General features: G+C 38.5%; 1 protein-coding gene across 9 annotated transcripts in view; it reads left to right on the forward strand.

Annotated features, from left to right (window-relative positions):
- DRC11 (dynein regulatory complex subunit 11) overlaps positions 1–24,331 on the forward strand; it is a 204,306-nt gene that overhangs the window by 149,925 nt on the left and 30,050 nt on the right. For 7 of the 9 annotated variants that reach the window (XM_072977292.2, XM_072977271.2, XM_020802380.3 and 4 more), the window contains 5 exons: positions 5,761–5,831; positions 6,908–6,990; positions 14,235–14,342; positions 17,919–18,118; positions 23,191–23,277. In XM_072977292.2, coding sequence (XP_072833393.2) covers positions 5,761–5,831; positions 6,908–6,990; positions 14,235–14,342; positions 17,919–18,118; positions 23,191–23,277 — 549 coding nt within the window. The remainder of the gene's footprint in view (positions 1–5,760; positions 5,832–6,907; positions 6,991–14,234; positions 14,343–17,918; positions 18,119–23,190; positions 23,278–24,331) is intronic. The other 2 variants (XM_072977285.2, XM_078378819.1) reach the window with 1 other exon arrangement.

Genomic DNA, 24,331 nt, shown 5'->3' on the forward strand with positions numbered 1-24,331 from the left:
CAGCCATTTTGGAACCACCGATCAGCTGTTAAAAAATCTTCGTTTTGCGGTGATCAGTAAGTGAAGCAGAGACCGATCATCGCAAAGTGAAAAAAAACATTTAAAACATCGCAATGCGATCGCTTTTGCGATCGCAAAATCTTCATCACTATGTGGTTTCATCGGTAAACGGAGCACCCGTTAAGCGAGGCACCACTGTATATGGGTTTGCTTCTTTGTAAATTGGGTAAAGCAGTAGATGATTGCTGGACGGCTAATGTTGTCCCTATCTTGAAAAAAAGGCAGAAATAGAAACCAGTCAGCTGACATCAATCCGAGGAAAATTCTGGAGCAGGTTATAAGCAGTCACTCTGCAAACACTTTGAAACCAATGTAGAATTAACTAGAGGCCAGTACAAATTTTCAAGAATAAATTCTGCCAGGCTAATCTTATCTCATTTTTTAAAATCAGGTAACCTCACTGGTAGGCGATGGGAACTCTATAGACATAACATATTCCAACTTCAGCGAAACCTTTGAGAAAGTGCTACCTGATAGTCTGATTAGCAAGCTAACTAAATATGGCCTGGATAGAACAGCTATCAGGTGGAGACACAGTTGGTTTACAAAATTGTACTCAGAGTGATCCTCAATAGCTCCTTCTCAAACTGGGAGGAGATAACAAATGGGGTATCACAAGGATCGGTCCTGGGACTGGTGCTTTTCAACATTTTTATTAATGATTTGGATCAGGGAGCGCAGAGAATGCTTATCAGATTTGCAGATGACACAAAATTGGGTGGAATAGCTAGCATTTTTAAGCTTTTGGAAGATATAAACAAAATTCAAAAAGATGTTGATAGGCTTGAGCACTAGGCTGAAAACAAGGGAATGAAATTTAACATCCAAGAGAAATTTAGACAATCATCTGTCAAATATACATCGATTTCGATTCCTGCATTAAGCAGGATATTGGACTCAATGGCCTTATAGATCCTTTCTAACTCCATTATTCTATGATACTACATTGCATGTGTTGCAAGACCGTCCTTCCATTCTACTTTGTCCACCACCATGGCTACAAGTAGTAGCATGTGTCTGAGAGAGTCGGATGACTTCTGGGTTTGTGTGTGTTTCTTCTTTATTCCTTGTTCATTCTCTTATTTTCACATTTTACTATTTTTCACAATAACTGTTCATTCTGTTGCTCCTTTCTGCATTTTTTTTCTTTTCTCCTCTGGCACTATGAGAAGTGCTGTTTAAGTACTATTCTGGCTCTAAAAGGAAAATTCTCCTCTCAGACAAAAGGAAGTGCTTCATTTTTTCTTGGGAGGAACGTACCACCTCAATCTGTAAAGTCTTTCAGTCTTTTCCCAGACAGACTAAATGCAGTTGGAGCACCTCATTAAAATCCTCCTTTTTGGAAGAGACTGTTTCCATCCTTAACATATGTCACTAAAAGGCCCTCCATCTGGAAATCCCTTGGGCTTTTGAAAATGCTCCTTTTACCAACCTTAGCATCATCCACCCCTAGCTTCAACTTCATAGTCAATACCAGCTTCGACACAGGCTATAGAAGAGGTTGGCATCTTCATACCTCCCCAAAGAAGAGAAGCAAATTTTGGAGCCAAACATTCCAGATCTATTACAGTCAACTCTACAAAGGTAGAAGTGATATCAGTTATCTGATTGATCAGATATAATCTGAATCTTCCATTCCTATCCCAGTTCCACAACAATCTCAACTCAATATAACTCAACTCTTTGTTTATCAGAGGTTGAGATGCAAGAAGAATCGTCACAAATAAACCCATCAAGCAAGCTGTGCATATCTGAACTAAATTGTTCCTGGCAGCAATCCACATTAGGTATGCCAGCTGCAAGACAGAAAAAACACCTCATAATTATGCCACTTGTCTCAAGAGCCTCAGAAAAGAGGGAGTATTACAAGGATTCTTGGTGTCAAGCATAGCAATCCTGTTCTCACTGTCAATCTCGATATCATTGAGTGTGTTCCATCTCTTCTCAACATCTATATTATCCATCTCCATATCATGACCCATACCAGGGCTCTGCTATTTAGTCCTCAGATACTCACATCAGTACCATCTTCCACTGTACCTCACTTCTAGACAAAGAAGTGTCTGCTAATATAGCAACTATGTCAGTTTGGAGTTCCATATTTTCCATCTTTTCAATGGTATTAAAGGTAGCACATCTTTTAATTCTAGTTTTGGTATCATCAAGACTTTAAATAACTGGTTATATCTCGAAATGGTCCCAGTATGGAGGAACACAATTTGTATAATTGTTTTCGCTACTTTGTGTTATAAGATGTTCTTAGGTTTGTATGTTTTTTGTTTTATGATTTTTAGTTATAAAACATTTAAAAAGACTTTGTTCTTCTTGGTACCGCCCTTTATATTTGGTACCAACCACAAGACCCAGCTACATTCTAGTTTTTTTCAGAGATTCAGCTATCTCTGTGATTCTTCATCATGCAGGTAGTTTTGGCAACTCTGATTACACTGGTCTACAGCCAAAATGCTTCTGAAATAAATATAGTCAAACTACTAATTCTGGTTCACTGAGAATGAAAATGATGCTTTAAATTGTTGATTGGCTCTAGTTTTCAAGATATGTGACTGGGTCAGTAAATACGACCCTTGACTTGGGAATAGTAGATGATAAAGGAAAGGGATCTCAGTTTAAACCAGAAATAACTATAATACATCTTTGACTGGATCGATAAATAAGTCTATGACTGGGTTTGGACAATATTTGAACCACATTATTCCTAATGAAGCTTACATCACTCTGCTGGAAAAATTACTCTAGAAATCATACAGTGTCATGCTCTCTTATTTGTCAGTTTTTGATTTTGCAAAAGGTCACTTTTGTCAAGGCCATGGACAAAACACAAGCAGCTGTCAAGTATCTCCATGGAAGATTTCCAAGGTTAAATGTATCTATTGCCAGTTAGTGGCAATAAATTTTCTCAGAAACAACAAGGCGGACAACTACAGGTTGTTGGTGGAAAACCTCCTCAAGGCATAAAACAGTCTTGGTTGCAACATGTCACCAAAGATACATTTTTTGCAGTCTCACCTGGATTTCCCACCACCACCAAACTGCAGAGCGGTGAACAACAAGCATGGTGAGTGATTTCGCCAGGACATTGAAACATTGGAGAAACGCTATTAGGGCAAATGGAGCCCATCAGTGCTTGCCGACTATTGCTGGACAGTGACAAGAGATGCTCTGTTTAATGAATGAATACAATAGAAGTCAAGAAACTCCAAGTAGACACTGAATAGAACGAAAATATGTACATAATAGTTGTTTTCCTTTTGATTCATAATAAATTTTATTTATATAACCTTTTTGCTGATTTTGAAAGTGTTACATAAACAAGAGAAGTGAAATATTATCGTGGGAAGCAACCATGAAAAAACATAGGTTTACAATTTATGATTCAAACTCTACTATCTACACAATATACATATACATAAAATGTAACATATCTTGGAAATAGTAGCTAATCAGCTGGTTTAACTGTCATATTTGAATTCAGCACATCAAAATACATAATAGCAAATTTTGTCTCTGAAGCAGATGACTTCTAAAAAAATTGTGGACCAGTGTTATGGCTATGCCATCTCCATTGTCTCCATCATCACACACAGTAATCCAACGCGCGCGCCCCCGCATAGGGAGAACTCCAGTGAATAAATAATCCCTCACCACGAATGTGGTTTCTGCACTCTATGTTACTTTGTTGTTGCACTCTGAATTGGATCCACTTCTTGGAAATCAAGATCATCCTTCACTGCCAGAAGACTACTAGTGCAAAGCCAATCTACTGGTTCATGTGGTGAGGTGCCTACAGATTCCTTCTCAGCATGTTTCCTGAAGACACTGTGTGCCACTCCTGATACAGTCTTTTCTGCTAAAGACCAACAAAACTATTTGGCTCAAATGGATTGGAGTCACTCTGGAGGATTTATATGACTTTCTGTCTCCAACTCTGCCACTGAAAAGAATTCTTTGTCCACGCAACCAGACAAGGATGGCTGACATATAGATCTTTGCCATGGGCACTGACATAAACGTAAAGATTGCCAGCCAGTAAGCCTGTTTAGTAAAATACCAGTGGTTTCTTTGAAAGAAACAAGCCAACCTGATGGAATTATGACCTGAAGATAAAAAAAGATTATTTGTGTGTTTTCTAGAGAAACTGACAGCATCTCCCAACAGCAAGTTAAATCAGCCAGATTCACTGCAGAATGCACATCAGAAGCTTTAATTAGGCACTATTACTTTTATAACAATCATCATGTGCTATCAAGTCAATTCTGACTTATAGTGACTTTTTTCAGGGATCTCCAGGTAGACAATACTCAGAAGTAGTTTACCATTCCCTTCTTCTGGGGGCAATGTAGCACCCAAAACTCCCAGTTACCACTATGTCACCTGAAATTTTGAACTGAGGGATATGCTTCTAATGCATGCATTCATTCTACATAGGGGAGGTGGGGCTACTACCACCATTCTCTCTGTCTGAACCATAGCCCTGCATAGGTGCAGACTCTTACATCTGATTGTACAAGATGACCACTTGAGAAACAAATGTCACACACGAGCAGCCTGGTTTTGTCCAGGCAGCAATTCTATGTTGAACACTTGCAGATTAGGCAAAGAGGAGAGTAGGGTATACTGAAACTTTAATGCAGCTCTGTTGGAGTTCAAGGAGGACACCTGTTGGTTATCTGGAGGACTGATGTAGAAATGCACAGAGAGATATAGAGGGTGAAATGTGACTTTAGTTTAAACTTTAAAAGTCCTTGGCTATCTATGTATCTATCTACATATCTGTCTATCCATCTGTTTATATTATTTATTTATTAAACTTACATACCACCCATCTAGAATGTGTCTACTCTGGGCAGTTTACATTAAACAGAAAAAAATAAACTAAATGTAAAATCCAAATTAATCACAGAGTCCAAGATGGAAAAAGAGGGAAATACGGAAAGAAATAGGCTGGGGACTACAGCTATCGCTAGGCGATAGCTATAGGGAAGGCCTGCCTGTATAGTCATGTCTTCAGGTTGGTCTTGAAGGCCCTCAGTGAGGAGGCCAGGCAGATCTCTGCAGGTTATTCCAGAGATGAGGGGCCACTGTCAAGAAGGCCCCATTTTTAGTTTTTTCCCTTCGGACCTCTCTTGGTGTTAGGCCCCTCAGCCACCTGACCTGACTGGAACAGGTTGGTTGGTTGGTCGGTCTGTCTGTCTGTCACTGAGCCTCATGGTGCTGTAATGCAGCAAAACTGTGCTCACGACCTGGGGTTCAGTCCCAGGGGTTTAAGCCAGCTCAAGGTTGACTCAGCCTTCTGTCCTTCCGAGGTCAGTAAAGTGAGTACACAACTCACTGGCGCAATGTGCAGCCTGCATAATTAACTTGTAAACCGCCCAGAGAGTGATTGAAATGCTATGGGGCGGTATATAAGCAGCACCTTTTGCTTTTGCTTCATCTATCTATCTGTCAGATTTCTGCCCTGCCATGGCTTACAACCAAATTTACACATGAAACAAAAACATCAAAGAAGAAAAACATTTCTACAGGCCACCTACATCACAAATACATGAGCACAAATCCCAAGATGACCTATCTATACTAGGTATACTTATTAATATTGTAAGATTAAGATTGTAATATTGTAAGATTTTACAAAATCTATAACTATTAACTTTTCTAACTATTTTCATTTATGATCTGTAGAAAAAGAAAAAAGGGAAAAAGGGTGGAAGGAAGAAAAAGCCTAAGAAGGAGAAAGATCTGACTCCTGACAGGTAATAATGTTCCTGTTGCTCTGGAAAGTTATATTGATATTTCTTTCCCTCTCCCTTTAAGGCTTTGTTCAAACACAAAAAAGAGTCAGAGTTAGTATACATAAGCCTGAACCTGGTAGTGGCAGTTCTGTAGCAATTGTGGAGAATCTAACATAGGATTCTTTTTAAATTGTTATAATACATAAAGAAATTTCAGTTATGTCAGTTGTCATTTTGAGGAATGTTCATCGCATTCTGGGTACCCTGGACTTAATTTTTTTTTTTTTTTACAATTATCATTAAATGTTGTTCCTTGTGACACATGTAAAAATACTTGGTTGGTTCAGACATGTCATTTTCCCCTAATATATAATACTTGTCAGTTCTTCTGTGTTCAAACAAAACAGAATTTTTCCCTGAACAAAACAAACCATGCAGTCTCTTAAATAGCATAAATCTTTGCTGCTGTTGTGTAAATTGCTGAACCTTGGACTGAGTGTGAGAGATTTAGGGTAGGTAATATGGATAGGCAGTCTGGGACAGTGTTCTAGTGAATGCAGGACTCTCAAGGTCACAATCCTAGGATTTTTGATTAGCAAGGATAATGATGGTATCTCCCACCTTTCTCAGGGCGAGAGAGAAGTATTCACAGTAGCTGAGAGAGAAATGGGTTTCCTTAATGATAATGTATTGTTGTAATGTAAACCAGGGTCCCCTACCCCCGGTCTGCGGCTTGATGTCAGTCCATGGCCATGGCGGAGACAGTTCCCCACATCATGCATGGACTTCCCCCATGCACCCCACCTGCATGCACAGGTGCCCTGCCCGTCTGTGAGCATGCCCTGTGCATGTGCGCAAGCACACCCGGGCCTCTGCACATGTGCATTGGATTATGGTAAGGGGGTGTTGGTGGGGGGGGTGGCAGCAGCATGGTGCTGGGTGGTAGCAGTGAGGGGTGTCAGTGGCAGCGGGGGCAGGGGTGTATTTTTTAAGAAAGCCCCTCACGAATCGACTAATAACTTTGCTATTTGTCACTTCATGGGGGCAACTTTGTGCTTCATGCTGTATTATATATCTAATTATGTATCTTTGTGTAGGACCATTGATTCTCTCTACCAGGAACTAGTAGAAGAAAGGATATTGATAAAAGCAATGAAAGTGAAGCTTGGTGATTATATAGGTAAAGTATAAAATCTATATATCAGAACAGAACTACATTTTGACCTAATTTGGAGTTTTATATTTACAAGATTATGGAATCTGATGTACATCAGAGGTAGAGCGGGCTATGAACAAACAGCCTCACCATTCATTCTAATGCTATGTGATACTTTGTGCCCCCACCTGTATATTGTTGTTTATGCATTATGTGTAGGTAGACAAATTGGTCATATGCTTGATAAAACAAATGGGTTGAGTCAAGTGAAAGGGGAGTGACTATTGAAAGAGAGGAAGTACTTCTATAGAACCTTGTTTTTGTTGGTGTTTTTTGCAGGCCCAAAGGATGGTGGTAGAGTGTATGTAAGAATAAGTGAGTATTTGATTTGAATAGAGATAGGGAGTGGCGCACAGTATGACTAAATTATATGATGGTAGAAAGATAATTTTAGGATTAAATTAGATTTAGGTTAAATAAGAGGCTGTATTTGTACTGTTTTTGTTGTTTGTCATACCAGCTCTTTGCAACCCAATGTTTAATTTTAATAAAAGATTTATTGTACATTAAATATTTCTCTTTTTTCTGGTAGTGATTATAATACAGTATAAACACCATGATGGGTGTTTATATGTTGTCCAAGAGGGAAAACAAAGGGAAGAAAAATATATCTTTGAAAAGATTTCTGGTTTAAGAACTAGTGGTACCAACATTACTGAAGGGTTTGTGTTTCAACTAAAGGCTTTACCAAAGGTGTTTCTCAGCGGGGAGGGGAGTCTGAAGAATGTGTTGCAGTGTTTAGACTTTCTGGCTAATCCCTCTAACTGCACAGCAGAAGTGCTGGAACTCACAGAGCAGAGTAGCTTCCCCAGAGTTGGCCACCCCTTTTGTCTCATCTACTAGCTTCTACAGAGCTGACACCATTTTGTCTCAACTGGCTTCTACATTCTGGGACATTAATAAGAGGAAAAATAAAAAGATTCATTTAAACACAGTTGAACAAATCAAACAGCATACTGAACAAACATTACTGCTTTCAACATCAGGCCTCAACAGACTCATTGCTGATTTTTCCAACAGACTCTCAGACCACATACACTACACTAACTGCCAACCGATTAAAAGATAAAGAAGAGACTCAGAGCAGATAGGCAAGGCTGTCTTAGAATCAGGCAGGGAAGGTATAATTGATTAAAGCTGGATTGACTGATAGTTACCCCAGCCCAGAAAGATCCCTCCCAGTCAAACGTAGTAAAGGCAGCATGCAAAGCTGCTGAAACACCAACAGAAATGAAGGTTATGTGAGCTTTTAGCAGATCCAAAGAAACAGTGGCCAAAGGCTGAAAGGGAGGCAGTAGTGTGCCACCCCAAATCTGTTGGCATGGGACCAACTCCAGAGGCTTGATATGGCGTATTGCCTCTCCTGAAACTTGGAGTCAGTTTCAGATAATGAAGCTTCCAAGAGCACTCTGTTAGGGGAAACAAACCATGGAGACCAAGGTAACAAGTTACACAGTCTCTTATCTGGTAGCTTCAAATCTTTCCCTTATTAAGCAGAGTAAAGATGTGGACGTATAAGAAAATGCATGGACAAAGTTCTAATAATACTTATAGCACAATATATTAGACTTGGTCAGACATATATACATTGGTATAGATATCCCAGAGCAACAAAACATTCACATTTTTAAGTAAAGTAATGACCACCAGACTCACAACTGAGTGGCAAAGTGCTGTTCTCACTCACTTGCTTAAATAGTGAGAGCAGCCTATCACTGCAGACATGGCAGCTGAACATGTTTAACGAGCATCACCTAATCTTGTCCCATCTGTATGTTATCAGTCATTCATTGACTTGATGTTACAGGCATGACTTTGCATTCTCACTACAATATTAAATTTAACCCCTTGTTCATTTAAAGGAACAAATCCTGACAAAATCAGAAGATTTTGACCTCTGAGAGTGTAAATTAGAAGGAAGGGATGTGGCATTTGAAGGTAGAGAGGCTGCAGATTCATTTAAATAAACTTTAACAGAAGAAAACAATAAACCCCTGTCCAATAAGGAAAGTAAGAACTGTGTAACTTTGTAAAAAAAAAAACACCACTTGTTGTAACTGAAGGCATTATCATTAGCAAAGGTGTAGAAAGTCTGCCATTTGTAGTTGTAGAAGTTGTATATGGATGGGTTTCTTATAGTGTTAATAATCTGAATTAGCCTATTTACAACCAGATCATCCACAGTGGGAGCTTGCATGTAGAGATGTCAGGATGAAGAATTGGTGTCAGTTTCCTATAGGTGACATTGGGAACCACTCTTCTAAGTACAGTAGGGTCTTGACTTAAGAACGGCTCGAGTTAAGAACATTTTGACTTAAGAACCACTCTCATAGGAAAATATTGACTTGACTTAGATTTGAGTTAAGAACTGAAAAAAACCCACGTGGGAGGCAGGGGAAGTGCAAAAAGTGAACTTTCAGTTAACTGTTGGCCAGTGAAAAGGGTGCCTGTCTGCTTCCTCACTCCTCCCATTGTTTAGAGAGTGGATTGGGAGACAGCCTTCAGACTGCCTGGTACTGCCTGGACTGTATTTTCCCTGCCTTCCCTGAACCTTTCTTGACCTAAGAAAAAAAAGAAACAAAATATCCCCCTCTAGTGGTCGAAGGCGGAATAGCAGCTTCCCATTAGTTTCTATGGACGGAAAAGAGCAGATACGGATCAAATGGTTTTCAATGCATTCCTATGGGAAATGCAGATTTGACCTGAGAACTTTTTGACTTGAGAACCGCCTTCCAATACGGATTAAGTTCTCAAGTCAAGACCCCACTGTAAATCTAGGTATCAAATAGTAACACATTGGCTGAAATCCTGTTGGTATAAATGCATGCCATGCAACTGTCATGATGTCTGTAATTTAATTAAAAACTTCTTATCCCTCTCTTCAGGTTCCAAGGCTCTCTAAGACTCCTTTGGGAGCCTTGGAATGTGGGTGTGTCCTCAGTATCAGAAAACTGCCATCTGATTGGGAGTTTTTAATTGAATTTAATTAAAGACATCATTTGGCTCATGTGGTTTTAACACCACATGATTTCAGCCAGTGTCACATTGCAGAGTGTTCTTGCCCAGAGTGCTCATGCTCTGCTATGTCCTTTTCTGGAATTCTCTAGCTCTTCCCATCAGTCAACATTTTGTGCAAACTTAGCTGTGTCGAGGAGATGTCCCCTTCTTGGGGTCTCTCCCCCTCGAAGTTTTTTATACTTTAAAAATATTGGTTTTCTTAAAGCCTTACATCTTTACATCTAGCTGGTGCTGTTTTCGGTATTGGGTCAAGATGGGCAATACCAAAATCAGATTGATGATGTTCTCTGCAGCCAAAGAACGGGAAGCTCTATACAGTCAGCAAAAACAAGACCTGGAGCTGATTGTGGCTCTGATCACCAGCTTGTTACAGCAAAACTCAAGCTTAAACTGAAGAAAATAAGAAAAACCACTGGGCTAGTCTGGTATAATCTAAACCAAATCCCTTATGAATACACAGTGGAAGTGAAGAAGAGATTTAAGGTACTCGATTTGGTGGACAGAGTGCCTGAAGAACTGTGGATGGAGGATCGTAACATTATACAGGAGGCAGCAACAAAAACCATCCCAAAGAAAAGGAAATGGAAGAAAGAAAAGTGGCTGTCCAACGAGGCCTTAGAAATAGCAGGGGAGAGAAGGGAAACAAAAAGCAAGGGAGATAGGGAAAGTTACAGAAAATTGAATGCAGACTTCCAAAGAATAGCAAGGAGAGACAAGAGGGCCTTCTTAAATGAACAGTGTGGAGATATAAAGGAAAATAACAGAAAGGGAAAAACCAGAGATGTGCTCAAAAAAAGTGGAGATATTAAAGGAACATTTTATGCAAAATGGACATGATAAAGGACAAAAATGGGAGGGACGTAACAGAAGCAGAAGACATCAAGGAGAGGTGACAAGAATACACAGAGGTATTATACCAGAAAGACCTGAATGTCCCGGACAACCCAGATAGTGTGGTTGCTGACCTTGAGCCAAATATCCTGGAGAGCGAAGTCAAATGGGCCTTAGAAAGCATGGCTAACAACAAGGCCAGTGGAGGTGATGGCATTCCAGTGGAACTATTTAAAATCTTAAAAGCTGACACTGTTAAGATGCTACACTCAATATGCCACCAAGTTTGGAAAACTCAGCAGTGGCCAGAGGATTGGAAAAGATCAGTCTACATTCCAATGCCAAAGAAGGGCAGTGCCAAAGAATGCTCCAACTACCGTACAATTGCACTCATTTCACATGCTAGCAAGGTTATGCTCAAAATCCTCCAAGGTAGGCTTCAGCGGTGTGTGGACCGAGAACTGCCAGACGTACAAGCTGGATTTTGAAGGGGCAGAGGAACTAGAGACCAAATTGCTAACATGTGCTGGATTATCGAGAAAGCCAGAGATTTCCAGACAAACATCTACTTCTGCTTCATTGACTACGCAAAAGCCTTTCACTGTGTGGACCACAACAAACTATGCCTGACCAAATCATCTGCCTCCTGAGAAATCTATATGTGGGACAGGAAGCAACAGTTAGTACTGGATATGGAACAACTGATTGGTTCAAAATTGGGATAGGTGTACGACAAGGTTGTATATTGTCCCACTGCTTATTTAACTTATATGCAGAAGAGATCATACGAAAGGCAGGACTGGATGAATCCCAAGCCAGAATTAAGATTGCCGGAAAAAATACTAACAACCTCAGATATGCAGATGATACCACTTTGATGGCAGAAAGTGAGGAGGAATTAAAGAACTTCTTAATGAGGGTGAAAGAAGAGAGCACCAAAAATAGTCTGAAGCTCAACATCAACAAAACTAAGATCATGACCACTAGTCCCATCACCTCCTGGCAAATCGAAGGGGAAGAGGCAGTGAGAGATTTTACTTTCTTTGGCTCCATGATCACTGCAGATGGTGACAGCAGTCATGAAATTAAAATACGCCTATTTCTTGGGAGGAAAGCGATGACAAACCTAGACAGCATCTTAAAAAGCAGAGAAATCACTTTGCCGACAAAGGTCCGCATAGTCAAAGCTATGGTTTTTCCAGTAGCAATGTATGGAAGTGAGAGCTGGACCATAAAGAAGGTTGACCACCGAAGAATTGATAGTTTTGGATTGTGATGGTGGAGGAGACTCTTGAGAGTTCCCTGGACTGCAAAGAGAAAAAAACTTATCAATTCTAAAGGATATCAACCCTGAGTGCTCACTGGAAGGACAGATCATGAAACTGAGGCTCCAATACTTTGGCCATCTCATGAGAGGAGAAATCTCCCTGGAAAAGATCCTGATGTTGGGAAAGTGTGAAGAGGAAAAGGGGATGACAGAAGATGAGATGGCTGGACAGTGTCATTGAAGCTATCAAAATGAATTTGACCCAACTCCGGGAGGCAGGGAAGACAGGAGGGCCTGACGTGCTCTGGTCCATGGGGTCACGAAGAATCGGACATGACTTAACGACTAAAGCACAACAACAAAGTGCTGTTTTGGCTACAGAATGACCAGCATCCAGATAATGAGCTCACTTCTCATACATATGGGATTGCTGTTGGTTTAATTTATTTAAATTCAAAATCCTCTCAAGTTCACAAACCCTTTCCATAGAAAACCTTAAAAACTAACTCTGGTTTCTGGTATAAATACAGGATTTTTTTTCCTGGATATCATTAAAGTCCTTACAATTACTCTCCAAGCTTAGCTATTATAATGTGTAATGTATTTAGAAAAAGCTGAAGTTAATAACTTGGCATGAAGACACCTAGACCAGAATTCTGTTGGGCGCCTGTGCAGCATAACTCTCGAGTGCAAAGGCTGAAGTTATGCCAGTTCATGCTATTGTATAGCCCTTTCCCAAATATGACCTTCTGGAATTCTGCAAACTGTGTGTTGCTCTCCAGCCTAGTCAGTATGTCAAGTTTGATTGGACTGTGCATCCATGTGAGCTCATGGGATCATAGAATAATTGAGTTGGAAGGGGGCAAAAAGGCCATCAAGTCCAATCCCCTGCTCAGTGCAGGAATGTAAATCAAAACAGATCTGACAGATAGTTGTCTAATTTTCTCTTGAATGCATCCAGCGCTGGAGCGCTCACCACCTCCCAAGGTCATTGGTTCTATTGCCATACTGCTCTAACGGTTAAGAATTTTTTCATGATATTCAATCTAAATCTGGCTTCCTGTAACTTGATCCCATTATTATGTGCCCTGCCTACTGGGATGATTGAGAATAGATCCTGCCCCTCCTCTGTATGACTACCTTTCAAGTATTTCCTTTATTTTATTGTAATTTCTAAGAATAAAACTACTAGATTTTTTAAAATACAATAAGCACGTATAACTACTTGGCACAGGGAAGCTGAATGTTGATATAAAAATCAACACAGGTTTAGAATCTAGATTAAAACCTTTGGGTCCTTTGTCCTTGCCACAAAGCTTTTAACAACTTCAGTCTTGCACTGTCACCACTTGTAAATTAGTAATAATGCTACTTGTTTCACATAGTTAATTGAGATTATGACCCTAAGTGATAATCTACATGAAAATGCATGTTACATATGCTTGATACTGAGTTGCCTCAGGTGAGTAAAGATGACCAGCACGCCTTGTGTCGGATTCTGTTTATTTCTTTCCTTAATATTGTCTCAGTTTATTTAATAAAGTGTACTTGGATTAATGTCATTACAAAATATATTCCAAAGAAGGGCAAGACAGGTCCCTACATGAAGGTCCTTACAATCTTGAAATAGATTCTATTGTTGTACTGCTCTAACAATTTTCCTGATATTAAGTCTAAATCTGACTTCCTATAGCTTGAGCCCATTATTATGTATCCTGGGAGTATTATGTACTCTGGGACAACAGTATCTTTCACTGTTGTTACCTGGTTAATGTTGTAGTGGTGCATCTAGAAATGCAGGTGCTAATCATGACAGTCCCAATAGCAAGTCATAGTTTCTGCTACTTGGAAAGTCCTGGGATTTCAACGATGTAGACCCTGACTCCACTCTACCAATGTAACTTGGAAATATAGAACGGAGGCCTTGGTTTATATTCATTTTGCATGAATTGTTGAGGATTTATTCCAGAGCAATATTGCTTAATGAGAAACCTGTTGCCACAGGTATATTCCCTGACTGTTTCTAATTTTGGAAATCTTGCATTTAGTCATAATAAAATATTACATACTAAATCTGAGTCTCTCCCTGTAGGTGAGTATAGCTATCTTGGAACTACACTTCGACAAGTAAACATAGAACCAATGCCTTCTCTCACAGATGTCAAGCAGCTCATAGCATTGTATGGAATATTGCCATTAGGTAAGATTAGAAAATAAATTTCCAGAAGGCAAAATACCCTGCATGCATTTTTTTCATGTCAGCCTCATATAGTTTTTACTAGCTGTGACAGTGCTTGATTCACTTTGGTTGAAAGCATTCCGCAGAATTCTTTTTTCAATTAATTATTTCACGAGAGAGTACAATTTTAACAGCATGTAGAAAGGAGGAGTATGCCTGCAATTGTGTTTGACATAGCCTTCCTTTGCCAGTTTTGTTGCATGTGAACAGTTAGGGAACTGTAGCACATAAAACAAAGTCAATTGTGAAAAGTAATATAAGTACAAGCTCCACTGATTAAATTTAATCAAGTTAGGGGAGGAGTAAGGTTGCAATTTGCCTCTTACAAGCCAGCTAATGTGGCTGAGACCTATTAAACAATGAAAGCATCTGTAGAAGTAGTCAGAGATTATTTCCTATATCAGAGAGAGTACTTTTACTTTTTAACTTTTATGTGTGGTCTTCAGCATTTTAGGTTTTAACCTGTAACTGGCCAGAGTAGTGCTTGCACAAATGGGGCAGTGCGCAAATCGAATGAATGAATGAACGAATGAATGAATGTCATTTAAGTATGACAAATTAATAATAACCTAGTATGGTTGCTTCCTTAAATATTATACACATAGTATTTTGTTCAGAAAGAGGACTGAAGGATAATCTTTATGACAGAACCTTTGTCCAAAAAAGTTTTGTGTATTAGCTCTACTATATTCCTACTTCTCTTATCCTGGTGGAAAATAGAAGAAAACATTGACATTGTACACAATTATATCTATCTATAGTCAGATACTGACTGCTGCAGTCCCATTCCAAACCAGGACTGGAATCAAAGAAAAGAAAAATGAATGTGACAGCAGTTTGTTTATATACATTTCTTTGCCATATATCTTGATCATTTAGGTAAGGGTAAAGGTTCCCCCTGACAAATATCCAGTCATGTCCAACTCTAGGGGGTGGTGCTCATCCCCGTTTCCAAGCTGTAGAGCCAGCGTTTGTCCAGCGTCTGTGGTCACATGACCAGCACGACTTAGACACGAAATGCTGTGGTGGTACCTATTTATCCACTCGCATTTCGATCTGTTAGGTTGGCAGTAACTGGGACAAGCGACAGGAGTTCACTCCATCGCATGGATTCAAACTGCTGATCTTCTGACCTTGAAGCCCAGAGGCTTTGCGGTTTAACCCACAGCGCCACCACATCCCTCTTGTTCATTTAGCTGGCATATACAGTGGTGCCTCACTAGACGATGTTAATCCATTCCACTGAAATCGCTGTTTAGTGAAAACATCGTCTAGCAAAAATCATTTTCCCATTAGAATGCATTGAAACCCATTTAATGCATTCCAGTGGGAAAAATAATCATTGTGCAGCAAAAATTACCCATAGGGAAGCCATTTTGCGAAGTGCCAATCAGCTGTTTAAATCGCTGTCTTGCAAAACTTTGGTCCCGAAAACACTCGTTTTGCAAAGATCGCCTATAGTGAAACCATTTTGCGGAGCCGCTGATAAGTTGGAGAAATCGTCGTCTTGCGGAAAAAACGGTCCGCAAAGCATGGACCAAATCATCGTCTAGCGAAATCCCCCATAGGAAAGGCCATTTTGCGAATCGCTATAGCAATCACAAAAAGTCAACGTCTAGTGAAAAAACCATTTTGCGGGGTAATCGTCTTGCGAGGTACCACTGTAATCTAATTCATCTCAGTGTAGGATTTATAGAATTCTGTACACTTCTGCTCAGATATAAACTCCATTAAATATTATGTTTAATAATAATTGTGTGCTGTCAAAGTCAATTCTGAATTGTGGCAACCTTTTTCAGGGATTTCTAGGTCAAAAGTACTCAGCAGTGATTTGTTCTTCCATTTTTCTGGGGACATGCTGGGACTGTGCAGTTTGCTCAAGGTCATACAGCCTGGCTGTTCTGGACTGCACACTGGGGAAATATACCTGCTGGGTAGCTCAGTGAGTTAGGCATCAGATTGGGTGTTCAAATACAATTTGCTGGGAATAATTCAATGAACAAGAATCTTCCATGCCAATCCAGCATTATGATCAGTGGGAAGTTTGCAGCTTACTTAGTGAGGTGTGAACTTAATCTAAATAAATAGATCAAAGCAGTTATGTGGTTTAGTGGGCCCTATATCTATTTTGTGTGTGTGTGTGTGTGTGTGTGCGCGCGCGCACACACACACACACACACCTGCATGCTTTAAATAATTTTTGGGGGGACAATCTCATGAGCATCATTGAACTTAGCTTACAACATACAGAAGATGGCCAGGTATTTATTGGCTAGAATTCTCTTGCATAAATTACACCTCCAGAAGGATGGTGACATCACCAGCAGTAGGAGATTTTCGGTAATTAAATTTATTTCTGCAGTTTGTCCACCTTGCATTTAATCCATTTCACCATGTGGAAGCCATGGGAGCAATAGGACAGAAGAAGGAGCTCTTAGGTTACTGAAAATTGCTGTGGCCAAACGCCACTACTGACAGGGGAAAATTTAATTAAAGAATCCTTCTATCAAGTCGCTTTCATGGTTTCTATGTAAGAGAATAATCATAAGTCAGAAAGCTGTGGCTGAGAAAGGGAACAATTTAATTACAGAAAGTCTCCCCCTGCTGGTGATGTAATCACCTTTCTGCAGTCCTAACTTACACAAAAGGACTTCAGCTATTCTTTTAAAGGTCTGACCTTTGATGAAAAATAGTTTTCTGACATCTTAAGGATTTAGATGTTTATACAAGCTTTTAGACATTGTATACCACTTTATCAGAAGCAAGATACAGTCCAAAAAGTTTTATGCAAAATAACACTTTTTCAGCTTTTAGTTGCCAAAGTTTGTACTACTCCATAGTACTAGAGCATTCTCTGGGCCATTTATAACATAATTATGCAAGGAACACTTTGCCTCCCCCAACCCCATAAGGTTTTACTGACCTCAGAAGGATGGAAGGCTGAGTCAACCTTGAGTCAACCTAGCTGAACCCATCAGTATGGAACTCAGCTGGTGATCAAAGGCTGTGACTGCAGGACTGCAGTTTAATCACTGCACCCTGGGACTCCTTGTTGTTGTTGTTGATGATTATCATGATGATGTAACAAAGCAAGTAATCTAGAGACGGAACAAGCACCATCAGGATTAGATATTGCAAGAGCAGTGCTGAGCACTTGTACATTTCTTTAATTTCAATGGGAATAGGATAATCAAATGACCCGACCAGATAGGCGGGATATAAATAAAATAAACAAATTTTAAAAATGGGTGGTTTCTGCTGGAGATGGCAGGGCCTTTTTGCTGGCTCATTGTAGAGGAATGGCTAAACTTTCTTTCTCCTTGTCAGCTGTCTAAACCATTTAGAAGGAAAACTAGCTTTTTAAAAATTGAATATTCTGTTCCTGAAAGTAGTGAAAGTGCTATTTTCATTAATCCTCAATCCTATTAAACTGTCTCTCCAGCACTTGGGAATCATTGACAGGATTAATGAAAAGAAGTTTTTACAATACATATACTGTAATTACAGGGTGAAATTGTCCTTGTTTCATTTCCATAGGGTCTCAGTCCGTACATGAAAAAGCTCCTACAGTGAAAGCTTTACTTTTGGCTGGACCTGAAGGAGTTGGGAAAAAGATGCTTGTTCATGCCCTTTGCACTGAAACAGGAGCCAACCTTTTCAATTTATCTGCAGCTAACATTGCAGGTAAATATCCTGGCAAGGCTGGTCTGCAAATGATGCTGCACATGGTTTTCAAGGTAGGACAAAGAAATTCTTTCCTATTCCTTTTTGTATGTGTGTAAATTTGTGTATATCTATATTTTAATTACAGTATATAATTAAGAATGTTGTCCTTACTATATAATTAAATATATTATATTTAACAGCCACTTTGTTGTTGTAATAAAAACATTAATAGTAAATCATGGTAATAATAAAACATTAGAATTTATTTTAAAAACGGATTACTGCTCGCACAGATGTTTTACATTTGTCTTACTGAAATCTTTCAATGCTTGTGCCCAGTAAATATACATGCATGTTTATTGTAAGGCAAATAAACTCACATCTTCCAATTGTTGTTTTATCTTCCTTGTAGATCTTCTGTGCTGCTGCCATTTACATACTTACTTGGAAGTAAATCCATTAGGATGCTATATGCCTTACTCCTGAGTAGACATTCACAGATTTGCAGTCTTATTTGTCATGGGCTAGGCAACCTGCGGTTCCCCAGATATTGGAATGCAGTTCTCATCAGCCATAGATAGCATAACCAGTGATGATGGGTGATGGGAGCTGCGATCCAGAAATATCTGAAGTTTATTCATTTTAAGAAATAAATATCACTGTTATCAATTTGTTACCACCCATCAGCCACATGACTTAGCACACAACTGCAAACACCTACATTGATTTCATTTTAACAACATATATCATCTATCATTACAAAAGTGTTTCAAACTAATTATTAAGTAATTGTTCCTACATTGCTATAAATATGTCTGCTTTAACATTTCCTTTATATTTACACCAATAAATGCATGAGTACCTGCACACAGCACCTTTATTACCACTTCATTCCTCTCTTTGGGTGAGCCAGGTAGAAACAGGTAACCATAGTTTCCCTTATATGCTGGAAGGGAAACACAGTGCAGCAGCCTAGATTTGATTATTTCAGAGCACTCAGTCTTGGCGTTTCTGATGGGACTGAAAGCTGTTTTTAGTTTGCATCACAGACATCTCCAGCATGTCATAAAATCACAAGAGGAATTGTCAAGTCAGTCTTGGTGTGGATGTTGGATAACCCCAAGACTGTTGTTCTGGGGAACTTCAACAGTCCTGGGGTTATGCAGGACCACCCCTGAGTTAAACCCTCAGTTAACTCAGGCAGGGAGGCTACTGGACAGTGGGGTGAATGGTACACCAGTAACAACCCAATTCCATCTCTTTGGTCCAACACAAGGAACAGGAGTCCTTATGAATGACAGCAAGTCCTCCCCCTGCCCTCCACCACCCTTCAGTGTGGGTTTGATGTCAGATCAAGTATCCAGCTGAGCAAAGATGAGACAGTTGTATACTGTCCCAAATATATACTAAATATATACTGTATACTAAAACAACGTAAAATGTATCCTACCCTTCAAATTAAGTACAAATTCTTGTTGAAGAGGACAAGTACGAGCAATTGTACAAATGGATTTTACTTTTTCCAGGCTGCTGGTATGTATTTGGGCATATGATCAATCACATATAACACTAGGATTTTCATAACTACTGTGTTTATTGTCCTCCTCCTTTAACTCAGAAATACTGCAATGACAGCCTGGGTGCAGGTGAAAAATAAACATCTGCAAACATACACTAAACAACTGATGTTAGTGTCTAAAATTAAAAGCTAAACAGTTCAAAAAAGGGCTCAATATCATTCCTAGCTTAATTTAAGAGAGTATTAGAAAGGTTAAGGAGCCATCTACTGGTGACTTCAACAAAATGAAGAGCATAGCACTGCTAATAAGATTTCAATTATAAATTAATTACATAGTCCATTTAACTATCTATAGAGTCGCACTACCCATGAATAATTCAAATGAAGTACATTCATTGGAACAAACAGCCTGTTACATATCTGCCAGTGAGATACCATTGGATTATTGGTGGCTCATGGTCATTTAAAAATTAGCAAAATGCTGTAGCAGTAATTGATCAGCTAAGGACAACTGCTGCTGAACATGATATATGCAAGACTTTCATTTATAGTTCATTTTGTGAACTGAAAATCAGGGGCAATTCATATAGATGATTAATCTGAATTGATATGGAAAGGATCACTGTTTTGCATGAAGCTAAATATACTTCCCCAGTAGCAAGTTTAATATAAGAGTACACTATCTGTCTGACATTATTCCTTTGAAGATAACCTGAAATGAGACTATAATATTCTGGGATCTGCCCCTGTCTATTTAACTATGATGATTGTACTTTAAAAAGTTTCTTGTAAAGAATATGAGGTATACTTCAATAGCCCTTCATAAGACATTTAATTTAACAAAGAAAAGAAAAAGTAGCAGGAAGAGAAGAAATATTATGGATTCCTAAAAGACATGTGTTTTTCACATGTATAACATTCAGTTGATTTTAAACTGGAAACAGAGATGAAATGCATTAGTAGATTAACTAGTGAAATAATTACTATGTGAGTTTAAAAGCCTTAATTCTCCTTATATTGTTTTCCTTTTATCGTTGACTCTACAGGTAATGTTTGTTTATCAAGCAGTTAATGCTTTTCCCAACATAGGCAGTAATAACTAACCATACTGGAAAATATCCATAACAAAGATTTTGTTTACTTGCTTTCCACCTTCTTTGAGTTCCTGAAAAACTGCAGTGTTCCCAGAATAGAATTTAATTCCCTTAGGCTTCCCTAAGCAAGTCTGATATGAGAGAGAATCTATAATTATTTTGCATGCAAGCAACAAGCAAAGCAAGCAGAAAACTGATGGTTTTAAGGGTTTTTTTTTTAATAATTAAAAATATTTACCATTAAAAATTCTTTTCCTGGGCTAATAAGCCTACTTACAAGACTAACAAGTGTGATTCGTAACAGCAATCAAAAATTTTAGGTCATTTCTGTTATTACAAGGTAATTTTAAATCTCTCATATAGAGATTTTGTTTCCATACATCGTATGTGGAGATGATAAAGAACTAGTAAATGCCTTTTCTAGTGAATATCTATTGCTGCCCTTTATAAAACAGCAGCAACAACAAAAATTCTGGCATGTTACTTTTTTCATGCTGCAAAGTGGAATTATAGTGGATCTGAAGAAGCAACTAAAAATCGTTACAGCTTGGTATGCTGTGGATATATTACAAGTCCATTAAAATTAATGGATCTGACATCAAGTTCAATGGGATATACACGACACCCCGAGGACTTGTTCACACATAACATGCATTTGTGGTGAAAGTTAATTATCATGATTATCTTTAAATCTTCATCACAAATATCATGTGTGAACAAATCCTCAGGGTATCGCTGATGCATTAATTTTAATGGATTTTGGATGCATCGACAACATACACTTCCAGAAGAGGTATTTTTAATTAACAATAACACTTTTATAATAATATTTATATCACACTTTAGAGTGTTCAGAGCATCGCACAAATTTAAAAGAGAGAGATGATGGGCAGTTGAGGCATAGTTTTAAGGGCAGCTAGCAGAAGTAGTTTAAGCCAGGATTCTTTGGAGACACTTTGCTTCTAGTTTGCGGCAGGTTATAATTTCAGTTTTTTTTTTCACTTGCACCAAAAACTTTTATAATATATGAATTATGTGGATAAAGTAAGCTTTTCGTTGGAGTACATTGTGTTTGCTCCATTTATGAGAAGTAAAAGGTTCCCCTTGACATTTTTAGTCCAGTTGTGTCCGACTCTAGGGGGCGGTGCTCATCCCATTTTCAAGCCGTAGAGCCAGCGCTTGTCCGAAGACAGTTTGTGTTGCCACGTGGTCAGCGTGACTAGGGAACCCCATTTTACCTTCCCACCGAGGTGGTACCTATATATCTACTTGCATTTTTACATGCTTTCGAACTGCTAGGTTGGCAAGGAGCTGTGACAAAGCAACGGGAGCTCACTCCGTTGTGTGGCATTAGATCTGATGACTGCTGGTCTTCTGACCCTGCAGCACAGGCTTCTGTAGTTTAGCCCACAGCGCCACCACGACCCTATTTATGAGAAAGTGAACCACAATTAGTTATCTAATATCTGGCTGTTGTATAATAATTTCAGAATTAATTGCCCATATTTTCAAATATACAGTGAGTTAGGCACTGGGAGCTGCGCTCAGTTCCCCACTGTTATTCCAGGGGGGAGAACTAGCCTGTGTAGCCTTGGGCATGTTGAGAATATTCCCAGAACATAAGCAGAGGAAGGAGATATTAGTTTGCATAGACACTATGACACTGATCAAGTATTTGCTCCAACAAACAGGGCAAGACTCAGGGCACCCTGAGAAGAAGGGAAGGGTAAACCACTTCTGAGTATTCTTATACTAAAAACCCTGGAAAGGGTTTCTATGAGTCAAAACCAACTTGATAGCATATAATTATGATTACTATTTTCAAATATGAATGCTAACTACTTGACTATCTAAAATATGTGCTGTCTCGTTTCGACTCCCAATGAGATGTGAGACTAATGTTATATCAGAAAAAGAAAAGGGGGCAAAATCAAAATATTACAGCAATCTAAAGAGTAGCAATTTTATTTCAGTGTGAGCTTTCATGGATCAAAGTCTACTTCCTCACATACTGGCGTGTAAATCAGTGGCCAGTATATTTATGAATTTCCCCACAACCAGGTGAGGGTATAGATAATAAACAAAGTAACACTGTTTTATTATCCCCAGTGTGAGACATTTTCTTTGGAAAATCCATGTTATACTTTATCATGGGAACTGGAATTAATGGTTTAAAAAAATAACAAAATTTAAATCACGGTTTGATATTTGCCATAACAATTGTCTTAACATTGCAGGTATCACAAGACAATTCTTTTGTTTTTGTTGAGAATTATCATTCTTAAGATAGATTAACTTTGAGAGTCCTCCACAAATTTCAGTAGAAGGAGCTACTCCAGCCATGCAAGAAGAATGGAAGCATGGCTTCTTCCACTGAAATTAACAGGAGGTGGGGAGGCACACTGAAGTTCCCCTTCTGGAACATGCTACAGGAACTAGATGAAAGACCCACAATCTTTACTTCTAATTGCTTCACTAGTATTTAAAATAGGCAGGACTTTAAAAGTCTTCTGATTTTTCACCTGCCCAGGTAGCAAAACAACTACAACCTTCAGTCATATGGATTGGAGACACTGAGAAAACCTTCTACAAAAAGGTGCCTAAAGCTGAAAAAGAGGTAAATCTGTTTTTTCATACTGCACTAGCAAAATTACAGCATGGCAAACTGAAGGGAATATTTCCTAGCACCACATATGGGAAGAGACTTAAGTAACTGTTGTAATTAGAATCTAATGACAAGGAGCATACATCACCAGACATGCACTCCATAACCTTATGGAGTTTATTATGGTTATTGTCACCTTGCTTCCAGAAAATCAGAAATCCAAAAAAATACATTGTTTGCTATAGTTCTAATATGTAGGAATATATATTCCTACATATTAGAACTATAGCGTACAATGTATTTTTGTATGCTATGTTTCTAATATGAACTATAGCATATATACAGAACTCTTCACAGATCATAGTAGAAATGAGAAAGCATGATCAGTTTATAAGGTAAATAAACAAAGGCAAGTTAGTAATATGTTGTATAAGAATAGATGGTAACTCCAAGAGAAAAGTTACAACCAAATTCTCAATTTCATATTCATATTTTCTCAATTTATTACTTAAAAGTTTTAAAATTCATCATATATAAAATGTTTAAAGCCTGTGGAAAAGAATTAAGTCTCAGTTAACTACATTTCTGAATGCATGTTCCAAGCATAATGATTTACATAATTTGAGTATATTTAAGAAAATCTCAACAGTAAGATTGTTGGGTAACTGTTAAACATCAACTGAAAAGAAATTATAATCTTACATATGTTCCCATTTTACTTTTGTTCTGAATTTAAGAAAGTTTGTTTTTAGTTAATCCTACGTTTTACCATAGTGTCTTTTTAAAAAAAAACCCTGCATAGATGTTGAATCTATCTGTGAAAAGATTGGTGCCCTCTGCTGGCTAATTTGGCAGAAACAGCTTGCCACACAGATGATAGTATATAAAGTGATGTGTGTGTTAGTCTGAACTGCTTTCACAAACTTTGTGTACTTTCAGAACAACAGAAATAGATCCATACACACATTCTTAGACATTTTGTATTTCTTATTAAAAACTGAAAGAGATTTTTAATCTCAAACATTGGCAGCATAATGTTTAAGTAAACTGAGATCAAAATTGTATT

Source organism: Pogona vitticeps, chromosome 1 (genome assembly GCF_051106095.1).
Source record: "Pogona vitticeps strain Pit_001003342236 chromosome 1, PviZW2.1, whole genome shotgun sequence".
Classification (NCBI taxonomy): Eukaryota; Metazoa; Chordata; class Lepidosauria; order Squamata; family Agamidae; genus Pogona; species Pogona vitticeps.